This window comes from Pezoporus occidentalis, unplaced genomic scaffold (assembly GCF_034315485.1).
Source record: "Pezoporus occidentalis ecotype Australia unplaced genomic scaffold, CSIRO_AGI_Poc_V1 ctg426, whole genome shotgun sequence".
Lineage (NCBI taxonomy): Eukaryota > Metazoa > Chordata > Aves > Psittaciformes > Psittacidae > Pezoporus > Pezoporus occidentalis.
The window spans coordinates 4419-21469 of record NW_026915754.1 but is presented as its reverse complement, the minus strand read 5'-3'; the positions used below and the strand labels follow the sequence as shown (position 1 = coordinate 21469).

The 17051-nt window shown below is 41.9% G+C and overlaps 1 protein-coding gene and 1 long non-coding RNA gene across 10 annotated transcripts in view; one reads left to right on the top strand and one right to left on the bottom strand.

The window, feature by feature from the left end:
• UBE2F (ubiquitin conjugating enzyme E2 F (putative)) overlaps nt 1–13291 on the bottom strand; it is an 81143-nt gene extending 67852 nt beyond the window's left edge. For 7 of the 8 annotated variants that reach the window (XM_062634449.1, XM_062634452.1, XM_062634451.1 and 4 more), the window contains exons 1-3: nt 13169–13291; nt 10473–10606; nt 949–978 (exon numbers count right to left, since the gene is read on the bottom strand). In XM_062634449.1, the coding sequence (XP_062490433.1) occupies nt 949–978; nt 10473–10590 (148 nt within the window). In that variant the 5' untranslated portion in view covers nt 10591–10606; nt 13169–13291. The remainder of the gene's footprint in view (nt 1–948; nt 979–10472; nt 10607–13168) is intronic. The other variant, XM_062634445.1, reaches the window with a different exon arrangement.
• LOC134171860 (uncharacterized) lies at nt 13292–16471 on the top strand. Of its 2 annotated transcripts, none has more exons than XR_009967748.1 (2): nt 13292–13426; nt 14809–16471. It is a non-coding gene; the product is annotated as an uncharacterized LOC134171860 (long non-coding RNA). The 2 variants fall into 2 exon arrangements; XR_009967749.1 differs by having other exon boundaries at nt 13292–14360.
• The last annotated feature ends 580 nt before the right edge of the window (nt 16472–17051 follow it).

Sequence of the window (17051 nt, the reverse complement as noted above, 5' to 3'; positions counted from 1 at the left end):
AACAGGAGTGAGGTTATAAATGCACTCTTCAGTTCCAGGTACCTTTTGGGTGGTTTATAAGAGGGAAGCTCCCACTCCACCAGCAATCAAATTTTGGAGCCAAATACTCAATACTGCTTCCAAAGTACACTAATTTTACTCACTACAACCCCTTAAAAGGGAGCAACACAGAAAATGAGTGGCAGTTTTGCATAGCTTTCCTTCCATTTGACACAAGGTTAACCAATGTACAGGGGGGTTGTACAAGGGGGTTGTACAAGGGGGTTAGAGGAATTCGCTTGCTTAAACAAAAGTATTGCCTGTACCTATCATGCCTACTAAGCAGAACAAAGGCACTAACTATTGATAAGGAAAAGCAGACACCTGGTTCTATTGACAAGGAAAAGCAGAGGCCTGATTCTATTGATAAGCAGCTATTGATAAGGAAAAGCAGACACCTGAAGGGGGAGAAGCAGATGGTTTATGGCTGGGACACCGACCAAACCCTAAGGCCATATGTGAAAACTAAAAGGTGGAAAGTTCAAGAAAAGGAAGACTCATTTACTTCATCTTGAAGACTCCTACCCACAGGAGGAAGACTCATTTACTTCATCTTGACCAGATGAAGCCCATGACCAGAGGGGGTACTGCGCAGGCGCAAAGGACCTTCTAACTCATTATAATACGAAGCGGGGATAGGACATGAATATGTATAGGCGTATTGTGCAACCTTATGAATATATATAACTTTAGAGAATAAATGTAGAGGGAAACAACACTGAGGCATGCATGACTTTGAGGAATTATCCCCGTGGGTCTCAGCGCTGAATAAAAAGCATACCTACTTTACAACTTTAACGAGTTGTGGAGTCAATCCGCGCATCCCATTAGCATTCATACTTCAGTCAAAACATTCAGTTCTATAGTCCTTTTCCCCTTAAAAAGCATGCCATTAAATGTTATACTTACAAGGTAGATTAGCTTCAAGCTCTGCAACCTCTGTTGAAAGAGGAAAAAATCAACTGTTATTTATGCAAGCAAAACTCCACTCCTGAAGTCCAAATAGTCAAATCTCATTTAAACCACTCTGTAAATCAAATTTTACTTAAAAACATAATTAAGCTGCAATGGAAGTTTGCCTTGAAATTTCTCTTTTAAGCACCACAATTCATTACTAAAAACTCTCATCTGCCCTACAGTCAAATGTATCCTACTGTGATTAGGAGTTTCAGCTCTGCCAAGACTGAAGTGCCAGGCCTTCCAATACCCAGAGCACTGGCATTTCAAAAGGTGGCATTATCCAAACCCCCAAAATTGTATATATATGGCACTAAAATCTGGAAGGCCAGAATTCCACAGCCTGCAAAACACAAAAGCAGAAAAACCTCAAGAATCAAGGTGCCAGTCCAATGACGAAAACAAGCACAGGAGGTTCACAGCCAGCGTGAGCATCAGCACCATCTGCAGTATCCAACTGTTAAAGCTCTTCCATCATCAGCTAGATTGCCTCAGGTCATGCACTGCTTTTGTAGGGAAGCCTCCAAGCATGATAGCACATACTGCACACCTGAAAACAGCTACTGAAACCCTAATTCAAGGGCACTGTCAGATGTGGTCCTGTGTGCAGAAATCAGCATCAAGAGCACCAAAAACAGAGCAAGACAAACCTTCACTTCAAGCACCTGGAAGGGTAAAATGCACTGGTCAGTGCATCCACTGTACTCCCCTCAAAACTCTGCACTGTCAAACTCAGGAGTGTTATGATTTTTCTTTTTTGCTCCAGTGTCTGTTGGATATTTCATCTGGAAGCACAGTTTGTTATAGATACACAGTCCAATTAAATTTTATTATATTTCCCATGCATAAAACTTAGAAGGTATTCATAAAAGAAAAAGTAACCAGAGTCAGCTGCACAGCTCCTAGGAAGGGAAGCACATTCACTTTCTCTACCATGCTATCTTCTTTGGAAGACTCACTGCTTTCTCCCTGTATGTGTATTTTACTGAAGTCTTACTTTAAATTACTTTTATTTCACAGAAATATGAATGAGATGCATCAAGATAGCCCTTCTGCCTTTACTTCTGAAGTTCCAGGAAACTTAAATTTAAATAATATATATTTTTTGCATTTCCTGTAGGGTTTTTCCCACCATCACCACTTGATTCCTAACTTTGCTTTCTGGTCTGCATAGACACAGCCCATTTATTTGGGCTACCAACAATGTTTAAGAGTTCAACGGCAACTCTGAAAAACACAAATCTAAAGAAAACTGTAATTCAGTTTAAGATATAGGGAGCTGTTTCTTGGCGCAGAACCCAAACTCATCACAACTAAGAACTCCCTAATTCCCCAGAACCTTCCTTGCATCCATGCTTATCAAACCTGGCTGGGCTCTGCAATGAGCATGATGCATATTTGACTCCCACCTCCCACTTGCTTGGGACAGCCCTGTAGTCCTACATCTGCAGCCTACTATACTGAGAGAAAACCCCACCAAACTGGAAGCACTGTTTCACACACACCTAAGAAGTTCACAATTGCACTCTAAAATCCCCCCCAACACTGGTGACATGCTTCTGCTGAGTTTTGAAAGAGAACTGCCTTTTAAAGATACCAAAAATTTAATTTCAGCTATAATCAAGGGGGGTGAGATTCATAACCAAAAAGTAAAACTAAAGACATGGCATTAACCAACTACTGGAGGCTGCAGCTGTACAAATGCACTGTAGGACTATTCCCCCACTCCTTTCCCTTTAAACTCATCAGCCTTTCATAGTGGGAGCCACTATTAATCCTCAGTAGATGGCAGAGTTTAGGAGCTGGCTCTTATTTAAGGAGTTGGCCATTTTCCTTACTGGTTTCTGTTCTTCTGTTGTTTGGCTTTAATAAAACCTGCCCACTCTTTGTTTCAATCCTGGGAAAAGGGCAGCAGGGCAAAGAGGGACACCAATGGACAGCACATGGTCAAACCCAGCAATGAAAGGGCTGAGCTGGGGCCTCACTTCTGCCTCCTGCAAGGGTCAGAGAGTTAACTGATCCCCATAGATCATTTGAAGTGTGAAGATTTCCTGCAGTGCATTCACATGTCTGTGTTTCCCTTTGTTTCATCATGAGTGGGTTTTCCTGCAAAAACATGAAAATGATGGTGCTCACCCACACCCATGAGGATGGAACAGTGTGCTTGCTCTTTGACGGTGTGCAGACACGGGGAGGGTGGGAGGCTATCATAACTAATACACACCAAAGCTTTGTGAACAAAGGCAAGTTCCCCAAAATTAAGGTTTCTAATTAACTCCGCAACAAAACACAAATTAAAAACAAAACAACCTGATAAAAATCTAACCAAAGAAAAAAAAGCCAGCAGTCAAAGACCTTCAATAATCTAAACTTTTAAAATAACATCAAGTAAGGAAACGTTACTACTAAGTGTGACACATAAACATTGATTAACAATGACTAGACACATTTAATGGACCAAAGCTATAATGTTCAAGTTTTCCAAATTCTGTGACTCTTTGGTAGTGACAGTCTTGATACTGAAATTATTTTTGTAATTTGCTTCGCCACTGGCATAGGGTGATAGGGTGCCCAGAGAAACTGTGGCTGCCCCATCCCTTGCAGTGTTCAAGGCCAGGCTGGACAGGGCTTGGAGCAACCTGTTGGCTCCAGTTGGAACTGAGGGAGCCTTTAGATCCCTTCTAACCCAAACCATTCTATCATTCTACGATTTTTTACTAGATCATTCAAGCTCCATTAAGATTCTGATGCTTTAAGTTACGTATTTTCTACATAAAGCAATACCACTAACAAGAATATTCTCTGTAAAAAATTGCCCCTTGTGCTGTCTGCCAACTTACTGGCAGGGTTTAACAGATTTTTAAATAAGCAAAATGCAGAAACAGCAACCAGAGCTCCAACACACTTATCTTCTGACAGCTCCAAAAGCCTCAGTAAATTAAAGAACAAACTTCACCTCAATTTGACATCCTCTTTCAAAAAACTAACTACAGCTGAACAGTAAAGAAAATCCAATCTGTGTTTCATGTTTTATGGCTAATCAGTACCTGTGCCTCAATTCACAGCCAGGCACCACACCGTTCCTTAAGATGACAAGACAAACCAGTAGATTTAACCCACGTCTCAGGAAATATTGCGCAAGAGCACTCCAGAACTTCCATGGGAAAATGGCACTCATCACCACCCACTCAGTGGGCATCTCACTTCCTCTCACAATCAAGAGGGCTATTGTCATGAAGCAGAAAACCCAGCAGTACTGCACAGCCCTGCACCTCCTCTGATGAGCCATCCTGGGTAGGTCTGAAAGCCCTGAAGTGTAGACACATGTCAGAGCTTTTGCAGGATAAAAACTAAGATAGGTACAGGCATCTCAAAACCAGACCAGCCCCTGACCAGCCAGTCTGGTGTTCCTCAGACCTGGTGTGATCTGGTGGAGGAGCACACTCAAGTGGCATGTGTATCTGTAGTCCTGCTCTTGACCCAGTATGCACTTGCTTGAACAGCTCCAAATTCTATTTTAAACCATTAAAAAAGGGTTTAACTTAAACAGACTTTTGGAAGAGCTGAATGCAAACTGATTATGTCTCAGAAGCAGTTCAGGAACTTTATAAACCAGGGGAGAGCTAAACTTAATACAAGCAATCAAGGCTATTTATAAATGATTTCACAATAACTACTCATGACAATTCTCAGGATAGAAAGAGGAACACACGCTCCTGACATGGGCACAGGCATATGGTTTATGAGACCCACATGGATGTTATATTCAGTACCATGCAGACTGTATTCATGTTATTCTGCTCCTTCCTCTTCCCCACCCCATCTCAACAAGTCATTGCCACATTGTTTACTAGCACTGCCACAAAGAGTCAGGCTGTATGCTTCCCACTGGGTTTTGTTTTGAAGTACACAAAGTGAAAGCATTATTTCCTCAACTGGAATGAACGTTCTTATCCACAGCAAATACTTACTTCTCTCTGGTTTTGTCCAAAAAGCCCCTTCTTCTGTTTAGTCCTTCTTTAATGTACATTGTTAATACTGCTTAGAGATGAAGAGAAATACCTTAACACTCTGACAAAAGTATTAATTCCAGCAGTATAATGCTGTCTGCCTCCTAATCTTATCCATCCACCTATATAACTTTCACTATTTAGCTCCTCAACTGTACAGAACAGTATTAGAAGCCAACTAAGCCACACAATGCTGCCAGTTTAGAGTAAGAGACGTGTATTTTCCTTCCACTTCCAAATGTTTGCTTGAAACAAGACACTATCAAATCCCATGCTTCAGTTTCTATACAAAATGCATTATCCTGACATCAAAAAAAAAACAGAAAAAGCCACTGTGGTTGGAAATCTCTTAACTCTGCAATACTTCATGTATGCTGAAAATCAGAGGCATCAGAAGTGAAGCAATGCACTGAATCTGGCCTCCCTTTGTCAGTCATGTTCTAGGAAAAGTCTCCAGTAGTAAATTTTCAAATGAGCTTCAACTCAAAGCTGTTTCAGAAATGCTGCTGCTGTCTGCATGCATGAACTTTTTATAAGATACAGAGCATGACCCATAGAATCACAGACTGGTGCGGGTTAGAAAGGACCTTAAGATCACCTAGTTCCAACCCCCGGCCATGGGCAGTGAGACCTTCCACTAGACCAGGTTGCTCCAAGCCCCACCCAACCTGGCCCTGAACACTGCCAGGGATGGAGCAGCCACAGCTTCTCCAAGCACCCTGTGCCAGCGCCTCACCACAGGGAAGAGCTTCTTCCTTATATCTAACCTGCACTTCCCATTTTAGTATTAACCCATTACCCCTTGTCTTGTTGCTACAGTCCCTGATGAAGGTTTCTTTTTTAACTTTCAAAAGTATTTTCTCCCCTCTCAGTTTTCCTCACCTGTTATTGTGAGGAGGGATATTCTGGTACTTGAAGGACTGAAGAAAGCAAATATATGGATTCTTCTGATTTTTACTTACAGTGCACATACACCTCACTTTTATAATCCGTTTCCCACTTCTGTTCTTTCAGGCTTATAAAAATGCACACTTGAAACATTTACAGTTGCCTGGATCTAGTTGTGAAAGCCACAAATGTTGAAGACAACTGAGGAATAAACCATGCTAATTCATTTTTATTTCAAGCTGTTCACAATCAAACCAGTAATATAAAACTGATTATGTGCACTTAAAAAAAAATAGGAACACACACTCCTGTAAATAAATTCAAAGGACAACTTTTGTGATCAATAATCATATACATTGCTGCTACTAGCATCCTGGAATATTCTCTACCTTTAATTCAATTTAGCAGTCAAATTCATTATACAGTATTAGCCTTTAATATGATTTGGACTTGTCCTTAGCCCTTTTCAAACATTCAGAAAGGATGTGCCTGTCAAGTTCAGCACTGCATGGCTTACAGCATCTTGCAGCCCCTCTTTCTAATGTAATGGATTTCCCCCTTAGAGATGAATTTAATATCAAAAATAAACTCTGTACCACAGAACAAATTGAAAGCTGCTAAAACAAGTGTACTGTTTTCTCTATTTTAACTTGTATACTGGGCCTACAGAATTAGGATCTTACTCTCCAATTGAGCTTATACTGAAAATCTAGTGAAAATACAGATGCAAGAGTATGTCACAACTTTTAACAAACTTATGCTTTATTAGAGCCTCTTTCATGGCCAGAGAGGCAGCAGATGCCCTTCAAGAACCCCTCCTCCTCACATCAGTAATTACTTTCTGCCTTCTCCAGTTGTTTGCATTTTCTCCATGTGATTTATGGTGAAACACTTTAGTCACTGCTTGGTGTCTCTCTCCTAGCCAGAAAGCCTCCCTCTAAGGGCTGCCAGCTGGAATTACTAATCCTCACCCCCCACACACCTTCAGACACTCATGCTCTCAGTGATTTCAAAGCAGTGATGTTTTCCTGCAACTTCTCAGGGTTTCAGGTCAGAACCACCGCCATGCTCCTCACTCTAGATACACCTTCTAACCTCCCACATGTGCTCCATCAGCTGCTGAGCTATTCAGCAGGGGACAGGCTGCTACAAAATCCTGCTTAGCAGCCATGACTTTGATGCTCCAGAGGAAGAACAGCTGGAAAAGAATATCCAGCTGTCTCAGAATTACTTCCCTACATAAAATTTTAGTGGCAGAGATTCCTCCTTTGATAATACATCCATGAAATAACCCAGCAAAACAATGCCCTGAGCCATGACTGATATTTAAATATGTAACAATACTGGATATTTAAGTAAACAAAGAAACAGCTTAGAAAAAAACAACAAAGGGCACCAGTGTTTTTAAAGTAGCTCTTTTACAAAGTTGGCTAAAAAAAAAGTCTAACTTGTACCCATCACTAAACCCAAGGACAGGGCATGACAACACGCTGCTAATAGCTCATGTCCTCCCAGTTTTACTAAAAGCATTTAAAATATTTTTGTGAATTTTCTTCTCACCCATATAGTGCAAATAGCTGACATCATTCCTGAATTATCACTTGTATTTCCTACTTTAAGGCAGTATCAGTTAACATACATATGTAGTTGGTCTGTGACAAATTTTTTACAAGCCTGTAAGCACCGTCTACACTTATCAGTGGCTGGGGTCATGGTCACCTATCCCGTAATCCAAATAGCATTGATCTCTTTTACTGGTCACTGTACACAATACATTTGAGGACTGCAAGGTTATCAGTGTAATAACACATCCTTCAGAAAGATCCTATAATCCTTCCTGAACTGGACTCTCTTATCAACACAAATAAGGCCATCTTTAATTTACCTCCAGATAAAAACCAGACACTGTCTGTATCTGGACGATACCTCTATTAAAACTAGATGTCTGCCTGCAGAATTTATTAGACTATTACCAATTTACCATGGATCAGTAACAGGAGAGCATCTCTCCAGCACATCACCACCACTGGGGCAGGCAAGCAGCTACCTCACCTTGGTTCATACACTATAGCCATCTCTCAGGGCTAGGTCAGATTTACAGGATTGCTTAGCACAGTTGATAGGGCAAACAAGTAAAGAACGTGCTGGGCCTTTTCTCACCTCCTCCTCCTCTTGTAGATCAGATTGATGTTTTAATTCACAGCTGCCAGCAGACTGATATGATTGAGCCTTTCACCCACTCTGCAACTCTCACCTGTTTGATATCTCCCACCTAAACAAGCATCAGTGACAACTTCTCTTACAAGCTCCCACCAGCTTTGTTTCAAATCTAATACAACAACCTGAAGTTGAGTGTACACCAGTGTATTACAGTTCTATATAATCAAGCAGTAAAAGACCCTGGAGTTGGCGCAGATGCCATAGTGTCATTGCTATATGCAGGCAGCTCTTCAAACTCATTCCTGCAGATCCATATGCGACTTAAAAACACTATCAACATCAGAATTCACTCAGGCTCTTAATCTTGTAGATGCTGCTGCAGCTGAGCTACCTTAAAGAGAAGAAGCAAGTTCTAGAAACTTTTGTAACTGAATGGTCTACATTTAGTTTGAAGAGTAGCTTAAAAGAGAATATCCCCAACAAATCTTCCACACTAGCTGCTAGATTTTCCTCCCACTTTCAGTGTAGTTATACAGAAGTGACCTACTGCTATTGTCAGTTCACATTTCAGTCCAGAAACCATTCTAACCAAACTGACAGCTGCTCCTACAACTTTCTTCGGAGAGCCACATGATACAACTTTCACACACAAGCATATCATGATCTAGTACTCACACTTGTCAGAAGGATGCCAGCAGTGACCTGCTTTTAACACTTGTCAGTCTGGGACTCAACTCATTCAATACTTAGTCTGCATTGGTTTGCTAATGGCAGCCATAGCAAATACAATGTCAATACTAATTTTCTATAGATACATTCCTTTCCCTGCAGACTTAGGTAAAGTTTTAGTCATATAACTGAAAAATGATTGCTGTAAGGGTACAGTAAAGTTTCTTATGACAACTCGCCCTGTTAAAGGCATTGTAGTATAAGTGTATTTATATTATACTGCTACCTTCCTCTCAAGGCTACATATGCAGGTTATTGAAAATATCAGATGTATATATTTAGTAACCTGGCTTTGTAGCTTAGCCTGGTTAAAAAGCTTATTCCTCCCACCTGATACCTTTTCCCTCACAACTGGAGTTAAAGAAGGATTTCCAAACTGCAAGCCTAAAGCAAACTCATCATGAGAATTATAACATCAGGGTTTAAAGTGTTTTAAAACTCTGTCCTTAAAACAGTGCAAAGGAACAAAATTATGAATATAATTTTCCTGCAGTCTACTTGAGACTTCCCAGTGCACTAAGGCAGCAGCAGTTGCATTGAAACCTTGTTCCAGCATACAGTTACATAGCAGAATCGACCCTAATTCAAACAGCCATATGCAATATTAGAATTAGGCAATATTATTCATGCAAATATACCAGTGTCCATCTCAAGCCATTCTGAAATAAAATCAGGAAATATGAGCTCCCTTTGACTGGCACGAATCCTCATAGTAACAGCTTACACATAAACACTAGCATATTTGCTATGGATCATTTTCAGCAGAAACATCAACCTAAACAACATACTGACACTAGATCAGGCTTCATAGCTCAAGCTTTAAAACTCAGCTATTACCAAAGGGAGTATACATGAGTGTAAGCCCATAGTAACTGCAAAGCGTCAGCACCTATGGATTTGTAAACACAAGCTTATCTATGCTACAGAAAAAATGAAGAGAGAGCTGTCCACAATTTTACTGTGAAATAGTTTAATAACCATCTCACAAACTACCTCATTCACCCAGAACCGCCACAAAGTAAAAGCCTGTGGTTTTTCCCCCACCAGTAACAAGCCAGCAACAGCCTACAGAAGCCTTCTTAAAACAGACCATATGACACTACAAAAATGAGTGTATTACACTACTTCATAAGCAACCTCCAGTGACCCCAGGCCCATGAAAAGTCTTCTTGCATTCATTTTTTAAGTTTTTTGAAGTTTACTGCCTCTGATCTATATCATTAAAGACCACAGGAATGTTGATGTTACTTTTAGGAGTTTCTTTTCTGTCACACACAGCTATGGTTTTGCTCAAAAAAATAACTTTCTAGCAAGTAAAATCTGATATTCTCCTATATACTCAGTGACACTTTCGTGACAATTTTTTATTGTAATGTTTTAATTGATGACACAGTTCCAATGAGTGCAGTAAGGAGGAAGCTTTTTATGTTTTACAACAGTCAAAGAAAATAAGTGTCCTAGAGGAAAAGAGCTGTTGGAGATGTGATGTATGACAATATAATAACCTACAGTATAAATCCTGAGGTAAGTCACACGCAATTTTAAAAATACTTCTGGAAATCACAGAATCAACTAGGTTGGAAAAGACCTTTAAGATCAAGTCCAGCCATTAATGCAATTTAGTATTGCTCGCTGGTGCACACCTGCAAACTGTAAATCCCCCAGTATTTAAATATGAGTTCCTTTCACCTTTAACAAGTAATTTATCCCGAACAGACACCCTCCGAGTTGAATCAGAAGCTGGATTGGATGCACGGGGTCCTCTGACACCATCATCCCGCTTCAACTTGCTTGCCAGAGTTAGCATTACTGCTGCCTTCAATCTAGAACACAAACACCAGAACAAAGTCAATGACAAAACTAAAGCATGAGGAAGAAAAGGGGAGAATACAAAACCAGGTTACAGTTTGCTCCTTATTCAACAGCTATTGTCATATGCTTCACAAACAAAGAATATGATATATACAGTTAATATGACTGCAATTAATGACAAAGCCTAAAGTACTTGAAGAATGAAAGCTTGTTTCAGATGTGAACACAGAGGGTTATAGTACACTAGGCCAAAAGGAAGTTCAGCTTTGCTGGAGAAAGGTCAGACTTTCGTCATTGTTTACAATCTAGTTTCACTGCACCATCTCCCAAATTACACCACTGCTTGACACTGGTCCTTTGAAAACTGCTGTGAAAATGCCTCTGCCACACAACCTGCCGCAACCATTCTCAGCCACACTTCACAGGACAATATTCAGAGCTACTTTTTGGCAGACATTAGAGAAACGGGAGGGGAGGGTTTAATGGAACAACTCTTTAACCCTAGGAAGTGAGCTTTGAGTTAGCTACCAGGACACAAGAAAGGAAATTTTTATACTTCAAAGAGTGCAATTAGCTACGCAGCTGCACAACAGTAACTCTTCACAGGGCAAAGGAACAGTAGAGAAAGTTACATACAGAGATCTAGTAACTGAAATGAAGATATTTTTGCTGTGCCAGTCCTCCACTGGAGAAGATAACTGCACTAATAAATTACAATAAAAGGCAGACTGCATGCCAAAACCATAAAACCAAAACATTCAGTCTGTCATGGCTTAAAACACGTTGACACTACTCCTAGTTGAGGGCAACTCAGTCTTCTTAACAGTTCAGCCAAAACCAACATAATGCTGACCAGGTCCCTAGTCTTTAGGTGGCACCACCACCACTAAAATGGTAGGAGAAATACTTATCCTTTAGTCACATGAATTAATTCAACAAAATAAAGGAAGAAAAAAACCTTGTAGAAAGCCAGCATATAGTCTTTATGTGAACTGGTCTGCACAGAGGACCAGACAGGTATGTAGCAGTTACCAAGAAACGGATGCTCAGGTAACATCAGCTCTCACAGTATAAAATGGAGAATCAGCCAAGATAATTGTAAGGCAAATAATGAAGTCCAGGAAACCACTGAGATGAAGACAAGTACACTGTGAAATGGCAAGACATGACACAAATTTATCTTTGCCAGCTTCAGTTCTGTATGTCTTGATATGTCTTTCATTCTCGCAAGCAAGAATGAAAGCAAGCCCTGAAGTGAAGTTTAACAGGTCCATTGCAACAGCATTTACTTCACTTGTCAATTTGTTTTTTCTTGCCCTAGAAAAAACAGGAGATAAAGCCTCTAGGCTGCCAATCTACTCGCTGCATCTGTACAAGACAGCCCTACTGCTTTCCCAAGGTTGTGAGAGAGCTACCAGGTTTATACCAAACATCAAGCCAACACCAAAACACTCATGAAGGGGTACAAACAAGAAATGAAACAACCACTATGACACTTGGATGTTGAGAAGAATGTAGTAAGTGATACAAGGTTTATACAAAGGAAAACATATTTCACAATAGTACCCAAGTATGAACTTCTAGTAAGATTTGCAACAAGGACAAGTTCTCTTAAGTTGAGAGGTATGTGTGGTTAGCTTCAAGAAAAGAAATACCTAGTAGGTTTTTTCCTCCCACTACACTAGAGAAAAAAAGAATAAGCAGACAAAAGTTTTTTTGCTTTTTTTTCTCTCCTTTCTTTCTCTTTTCTAAGAGAAAGACAATAGCAAGTTAAAAAAAATATATATCTATATATATAAAAAAGGAGGGAAAAGTATGAGAGTCTGCAAATAGTGACATAGGGTCGTAAAAGACCAAAAAAAAAAAAAAACTCAAATAAAACCAAAACCACCACAAAACAGAAAAAAAAACAACCTGTAAAATGAAGGTAAGATCGGCCACCACCACCCCGAAAAAAAATCCCACCTTTTTAAGTGCCAAATCCAAAGGAAATCAAATTCAATGGTAACTAAGTTCCTAAAAACATTTACAGATGTTTTCTCACTACTTATCCTAGAAACTAGGAAAACAGCGAGAAGTGTGACCAGTGTGGGAAAGAGATAATTCGCCCCAGCTATACCCCAAATTTTATCGATAGAGCACAGCAAGGAAGCGCTCAAAACCTGCCAACTGCAAAGGGAGAATAAGGCTTTACACCAGTGCACGACACCGGGGAGACCGGTGATAGAGGGGTACTGTGCTTATTTATAAGGAAGGGCAAGAGAGCCCCGGGATTTCTCTAGCTCCCTCGGAGCGAAGAAAGCGGCGGCCTGCTCTGCCCCGCACCGCCAGTGCCCGTTCCCTGCGCCGCCACGGGGGACAGGGGGACCGCTGCAGTGAAGACACGCCCCAGCTGGGCCAGGGAACAGGTCCCGGGGCTCCGCGGCCTGGCAGGTCGGGGCCACCCCGAGAGATGTGGAGGCACTGGGTGGGAAAGGGAAGGAGCCAGGCCTGAGGCGAGGGCAAACAGACCGGGCCTGAGCTAAGGGAGACAGCCCCTGACCCAGGCAGAAAGGAGGGCGGCCCGCTCTTACCTGAGCGCGGCGTCAGGGCCCGGCTCCCGCGGTCAACACCATCCCCGGGGCTGGCCCGGGGCAGCGGGCGACGACGGCACAGCTCCTCCCTCCGCTCCTCCCTCCTTTCCTCCCTCAGCGGCGGCACCGGAAGTGGGCAGCGCCGCAGACGCGACCGCCGCGAGGCGCGCACCCTTCAACCGTCTCTTCATCGCGAGACTTGAGATGGTGTCGGGGGCGCGCCTGCCGGGATCTCGCGAGAGTTGGTGGAGGAGGGATGTGGGGGGGTTTCGCGGCCGGTAAGGCGGCGCCGTTTTGGGTCAGCGGGGCGTGAGGGAAACCAGCGCCTGACATCGGCCCCAGCCACAGCCCGGCCTTCCCCCAGCACCAGTGTCACCTCCTACCGTCCCGTTGTGGGTCTGTGGAAACGTGATTTGGTTCAAGTAGAACATAAATCACACCGAGCCACCAGGGGGAAATGATAGGGAAAAAAAGACCAGCCGCTGTCAGGGTGATTTCCTCAGGGGAGAATACATACTACGCTGGCTGTAGCCTTTGCATTACTGCTTGCTTAAATTAGTTCAGTTACTCTACATCCCAGCAGCAGCTTAGTGGAAGCAATAGTCAGATTAAATCAGTGTAAAAAAAACTGATCATAAGAGTGCATTCAACGATCAAGAGTGAATTATTTGACATCATAACTAATGTGACCAGTTGAAAATTCAAAAACACCCACAATTAAGTTAGATCAGCCCTTTGATCTGTAAAACTTAAATATGTGCATAAACTTCCCAAATTCTTTGTTTGGTAGCTTTCCATAAATAAGGGGACCAAAATAAAAGCTATTAGAGCAGCATTAGATGGTTTGATGAAGCAAAGCTAGAGACCAGACACAAGGAAAGTTTGGCAAACAGCTATTGAAATACTCTCTGTGTCCTAAACATTCACTGGAATGATACACTTCACAATCACCAAAAATAAAATTGGAATCTAGCTTAGTCCAATCTAGTTAAACCAGTGCAGAACCATCACTCAGAGGCCTTAAATTGTTCTAACCCTTTCACAAGCTTAATGGGAAAGATGAGCACCCAGCTGAATTGGCCGTAAAGTATTTCCCTGTTCCACAGTTCAGTAACAGCCTCTCCACTGCAAATTGCTCATGCTTTGGTTTTCAGATGGGAAAAAAAATGTAACTGGGAGATGAAGAAATAAAGTAAGTGTTTAGAAAAACCTGCTCTCAGGAGTGCCGATGATGGCTGGAAAGAGTGAACATGGCATCCCTCCTTTTACTGTCTTCTGTGGCTATGCCACACGGACACACCAGCTGGGTGTCTAAAAATCACCCACTTCAAGGGGAAAATCTCAAAAATTATCCAAAACACTGAACCCAAGGGAGGGAGGTATGATTACAGGCTAATCCAAGTGCATGTTGATTCAAAATGAGTCCATCGGCTGGCTGTAGAGATGCAGGAGACAGACAGGACCCTGACAGGGCACCTCACACAGAGGCCGCACCTGTTCAGACCTCACTGCCTGCCTCCTCCCCAGCTGTGCCATGGCAGAGGGTCCCTTCTCCTTTGCCAGGCTGTTGGAGACTGTGTTTGTGAGGAACTCAAGATGCTAAGTGTCTTAGAAAAGCCTCTGTGTGATTCTGTTTCCAGATTCCCATATAGTTCAGAGCCAAGAAGATGTCCTGAAGATAGCTGTACCTTGGAGATCAATAAGCCAAAGCCATTTCACACTCTGCAGCGGACTATGAACCCTACGACACAATTTCATGAGCCCGTCGTAAAGCCTGCTGGGACATTCTGAAGCAGACAAAGGTTTCAAAGTCAGCCTCAGCACTCGGATTTCCCAGCTTGTTTGCTGGCATCATTCTGGGAATACAAGCTTGAATATTCAAGATACTGATGAACATTCCACTTTTGCTGATACTTTTTCTCTCCCAAAGGTCACTTGCCCATTAGGAATGTCAAGAATTCAATAAGCAAGGCAGACTCACTACAGCATTATTATGAGGCTCAAAATGCCCTATCTTAACAGCTAAGCTGCTCTTCAGAAAACTCAAGAAATCTGCTTCTATTTTGTCTTCAAGTATCACCAGCTGGCCTTCCTTTTTCTGCAGCACAGCAGCTCAGTTAATATCTGGCCACTGTGACCTGTGCTGGGATTAGTAAAACATTTTTCTGAGACAATTTATAAAGGTGCTGTCAACAAACTGCTGCCTCTCCTAAAGACTAATTAAAGCCAAGCCAATACAGTCCAGTACAGGCTGTAACAGTGTTCAGTCTCCTCGCACCCTCAGCCAGTTCCTCTTATTAGTGATGGGAAAAATTCAGCACCCGATGTTTGGTGACCTTCTGCGACTACTTGACAATTTCAGTTTATGACAGCATGAAGAAAAGTTTTTGCAAATCAGATTAATCTAAACTCATGCCCCAGTTACTCTTTTTCCTCAGACAGTGTTGTTGCAAGTCTAGACAGAGAGACAGTGCTGTTTACTGGAAGCAACAGTCTCCTATTTTTACTGTGTTCCCTTTCTACCCACATAACATCTAGTCTGGGAAAAACTAAGTGAATGTGTTGTATATATACAAAATATGTATCATAAGGGATACATGGTGAGTGCACACGCTTCCCACTCCCACAGTTTCTCAACTCATATTTATTCATTCTTTCATGTTGTGTTTGACAAGAGGTTTTTCTTATTCTCTCACCTCCTTTTCTCACTTAGGCTCAAAGAGCATAGTATAAGCTACTCCTGAAGCTGAACTCTGAGTCACCCCAGGGAGTGAAGAGACCAGAATCTTGAGCAATACTGTTTGCTTACAGAGAACCTTGGTTTTCAGAAGTACCAGCTGATCTGGGGACAATTCAAACTTTTCCAGTGAAAACTTTCCTGGTGGATACCCGAGTCAGGCATGTTTAAGGCCTCAAACCAAGATATTTCCAAAGGTGCTGCTGAAGAGGCAAGAGTCTCAAAGATTCAGCACTTGAGGAAGTAACCACTGGCAAGAGTAGTTTCTAAAGTAATTTTGTAATCTCATCTCAATTGATGCACATGTGATAGAATATTTCATTTTTTGATCATTGTGTCTGTGACCTGGAAAGTCATGTTTCCCACAGCAAGAATGCAAGCAGTTACAGGCATCACCTCCTGCTGCAAACAAACGCAAGGTTTCTTCTGTGTTGGATTTCAGGCAATTACTGAACCATTTCTCATTACCCCACTGTCACTGTTGCTAAAGCTAGAGAGAAGATGAAACAAACATCTTGCATTTATACTGTACCACCATTTAAAGAATATGCATGTCTTCTTCTGTCCTTATTGGTCTTTCTCTCAAGCTTTTATTTAACATGTACGCGTCTGCTGGGCAATTAAGCAAAGGAAGTCTGCTTTTTTGTTAAAGTATGAGCTCCTGCTTTTATAAGCAATTGTGAAAGTTCTCATATTGTCATGAGCAAAGAGAAACAGCCATTATCCAAACTCCCTCATGGGTTCTCTAAACACAACTTTTCTATGCCCGTACTTTAAAAATGCTAACTCTATATTCAGACACATCCCATCCATTGAAAAATAAAGTAGAAGTCTCTGCTGCTCATGTTTTGGTCCCTGAGTCTGCAATCTCAGAAGAGATGCTAGTTCTCAAGTGCTCAGCAAGACAGGACAGCTGGGATCACACATTTTGCCTAGAGAAAATAGAAAAATACAGACTTTAATGGAGAAAGCCACATGGCTTCAGGCCTTGAGACGGGGTCAGATTTAGGCTAGTTTTCTTACAAGCTGGCCAAGGAAGCTGTGAATGGTCCATCTCTGGCAGTGTTCAGGGCCAGGTTGGACAGTGCTTGGCAGCAGCCTACTCTAGGGGAAGGTGTCACTGCCTATGGCAGGGAGCTGGAACTG